The 3775-nt window shown below is 32.0% G+C and overlaps 1 protein-coding gene across 1 annotated transcript in view; it reads left to right on the forward strand.

Moving 5' to 3' along the window:
• Positions 1-3775, forward strand: part of LOC108978903 (lachesin-like) — a gene marked incomplete at both ends in the record, with an annotated part of 32875 nt that overhangs the window by 9099 nt on the left and 20001 nt on the right. The window contains one exon of the mRNA XM_018949418.1: positions 1481-1639. Within this exon, the coding sequence (XP_018804963.1) occupies positions 1481-1639 (159 nt within the window). The remainder of the gene's footprint in view (positions 1-1480; positions 1640-3775) is intronic.

Consider the following 3775-nt stretch of genomic DNA (forward strand, 5'->3'; position numbering starts at 1 on the left):
AATATAAACAAAATTAATTTGAAATTTGACTAGAAATACGAAAAGAGTTTTTCGACTATCACCTTGTTTCGTCCATTTTGCCCCAAAGTTGAACTATTACCAATAGAGATTATATTGCACCTTCACTAACGTACTATAACGTACTTGAAGAATTAGACTTCGATTTCGACAATTTTCAGACGTGAGAAGGCATACCTCAGAACTAATATTTCATTAAGAAATTTTCCCTAACTATATATTTGCTTCATTTAKATTCTGWAAAGGCAAGAAAATACTTCTCAAAATGTGGAATCAAAATGTTTCATGTGAGAAGTAGATAGGGTTTTACCATTGCAAGTTAGGTTGAAATCGGCCAAACAGTAACTGTGAGCACTGCAGTCGGATATAAACAAATACAGAAAGCCAGGCATATACTAAATACAAATGATTATTTTRACGTGACATATGCAAGGATTTCTATATGGACCTAGAAAATAAAATTTTAAAGAATGGATTTTCTCTGAAGATCTTTGAAGAAAAAATTTTGTTTTTCGGAACAAATGTTGTTTTTAGATTCGTTGATTCATGCTATTATGGCATTTTTATTCAAGGGCTGTTTTGTGTATTTAAACCTTTAAAATTTCAGTATATATTTAACTTTCTCGATTTGCTTTTTTTGATTATTAAAGATTGCGGTTTTTAATTTTTTTTTTATCGATGGAGGGTTTCAAGGAAAGCGCACTAACTAACCGCTTTAAAATATATAAAAAAATTTAACAAACCAATTTTGGTTTGTAGAAAGATTTCTCCAAAAATGTAGGATAATGAAATCTGAAAATAAATTTAATTCTTAGACCTTATTTTTAAAGCATTAATAACGAAAAATTTCACAAGGTCTTCAACTATAAAGCTTTTATATATTGAGTATACTATATATACTTGTATAAGTTCCAGGATCTATAAGTTCGATGCGTAACGCTAACACAGTCTTTACTAAGTAAACACCAGAACAGAATTAAGATATGCGTTAACCATACTTATGTATAATATTTCACTAACAACACGTTTATTACTTTATCTTCTTCTTTGAAATTGCAAAATTTTTGCTTTTGCCGTGTGCAAAAAACAACACTCAACGAATATATGAAATGATGGTTCTTGTCTGCGGGGAAAATCCGAATGTCATTAAAATTTACTTGCAATCTAATCTGTCCTATATAATAATAACAAACGCAATCTGAAAATAATTTCAACTTTCGCTGTCGCTGACCAAAAACAACATTTGAACGCTGCTGTTGCTGCTGTTGCTTCATAAAAATCACGTGCTATGTCTAAATCATCTGTTGTATCATGATGTCGTCGATCATGGTGACTCCGCTGGACAACATGCAACGCTATACAATGCAACATCAACATTACAATTCTGACTACTTGGTCCATTATTGTTTTATTTGATTCGGTGTTATTACGGTATTCGCTCTTCCCACATTTCCGTAAGCAGTGCCACCAGATATCCTCGATTATCCCACCAGCACGGATATGGTAGTACGAGAAGGTGATAACGTAACGTTAAAATGTGCAGCAGTTGGTTCACCACCACCTACTATAACGTGGCGACGTGAAGGAGGCGAACCCATACCGCTGCCCAACAATACCGAAGGTGAGTAAAATAATCTTATCTTATGAAAACTTTATGTTGTAATAACTGAGGAGTGTGTTGAGTTGTGAATTGAAATTTTGGACTAAAAAATAAATACTTTTCTCTAACAGCGATGAACATTTAAATCAATTATAATTAACTCGATGAAACAAAATGGTAGCTGCCAAGAAATATTTTGAATCTAAATGAAAATATTAATCTAGCCTTGACGTGAGCTCTAGCAAAATGTTTTCTCTTCTAGTGTTTCCTTAAGTTTTGTTCTGCATTTAAATAAAATAAACACAACATGTGATAAAAGAACAAACACCACAGCTATGTATATCAAGATTATCTTTCTCTTTAATTCACCATTTCAATCAACATTTGATAGTAGAGAAGAAATTGAAAATATCGATTGAAAACAACATCAGTTAAAGCAAACTGGTTCTTATCCTTAACTTCAGCATGACAACTTCTTGGACCTCCTTTTTCCATCCTTTTTATTGCATGTTTTCAGTGTCCATTTAGGATATATAACTTATAGCAAAAAATGCATGATTTAAAATGGCAAAAAATAGTTCATTTTAATTTAAATTTCGTATGAAAATCTATTTGTCGAATTATACTTTCTCTATACTAGAATGACATCTTTGCTAAATATTACATCAACATAAGCAATAGTGTTTCTTCTTCCGAAGTACGTCAACTACATACGACGATCTTTGCCATAAGTGAAATAATTCCTGAAAAATGTTCTATTAACTTTCTCGTTCCAAAACGATGAGAATGTTGAAAAAGCCCTTAAATTTTTCAAAGAGAATCTAGAATGTGTTGATGACGAACTACGTTCAGGACGACCATCAACATCAACTGGTGATCAACATATCAACAAACAAAGGAATTTGACTTTGAGGATCGACTGCTAGAAGTCAGAGATCCTATTCGAAGCGTTGGAATATCGGAAGGACYTGTGAAACCCAATTTGAAAAATCATTTTGGGCCAAGAAAAGTGAAAGCACGGTTTGTTCCAGAATCACAAAATTTTTTTGAAAGACACCATCGCGTCTGTGAAACAATGCTTTTCAAGGGGGTCTGTATAGATTTTTGAGAATAAATTAAAAATTTTAAAATTATGAACAAATACTATTTTTGCTCATGGTGGTGTAGCTCTTGTAATTTTATTTCGGGTTGTTGACTCGTCAGATGCTCTAATAGCTGAGTTTGCAGATTTCTATGCTTTAACCCTATAATCCAGGTTTGGCAGTTACAGCCTGTTTCTGTCCTGTCTGAAGAAAAAATTCACCTCGAGAGAAGCTTGTTAAAATCGACTATCCCACTTATAGAACATAAATTCACATACATATATGTATAATAAGATCAAATTTTTTCAGAATGCAAATATATGTCAAGATTGTGAGATACCTAGTTGGATTAATTAAAAATATGAGCGCCTGCTGAAAATGATTTCGACATCAAATCTTGAAAGTAATATTGAGATACATATGTAAATATGTGGATTTTAAAAATGAAAATTGAAAGCGAAATAACAACAACAATAGTCAAAATTCTACTTAAACACATTGTATAAAATTTTTGAAATGAAAATGCGGGCAACAAAAATTGTGCATCGAAATCCAARGTTATAAGTGTCAACTTGTCATTGGATTACAAAACAAATTTAATATTAAAATTAGCGCCAATTTCAGCGTATTTCATTTTGCTGACATCTGTATAGTTTTGTTGTATCTTCAAAATTTAATAATAAAGTTAAGCCTATTATGATTTTTTTTTTAATTCACAAGTATAAAAGACTTGCTTTAGAAATGCTTTAAAATTTGAAAACAGCTTTATCGAAAAGAGTCGACTAAGAACACGATTCATATCCACCAAAATGATTCAAATAGACTTCCGAGGGATATCGAGCCTTCTTGCCATCTCTCTAAAATTTAATGGACGTTTTTCAAGTACCATACTTTTCACTTTTTTATTACTTTCATCAGTTGAAGAGGTCGAAGGTCATCGAGAACCAGGCATATCTTCAAAAATCTCTCGACTCACCTTGAAGGCTTCGTAGGCTTGTATTCTTGATAATAGTGAATTCGATTGCGTACACGAAATTTGGTTGGAAATACAAAATTTGAGACAAATCTTTTGTTA

Source organism: Bactrocera latifrons, unplaced genomic scaffold, assembly GCF_001853355.1.
Source record: "Bactrocera latifrons isolate USDA-ARS-PBARC rearing strain unplaced genomic scaffold, ASM185335v1 scaffold_1295, whole genome shotgun sequence".
NCBI classification, from domain to species: domain Eukaryota; kingdom Metazoa; phylum Arthropoda; class Insecta; order Diptera; family Tephritidae; genus Bactrocera; species Bactrocera latifrons.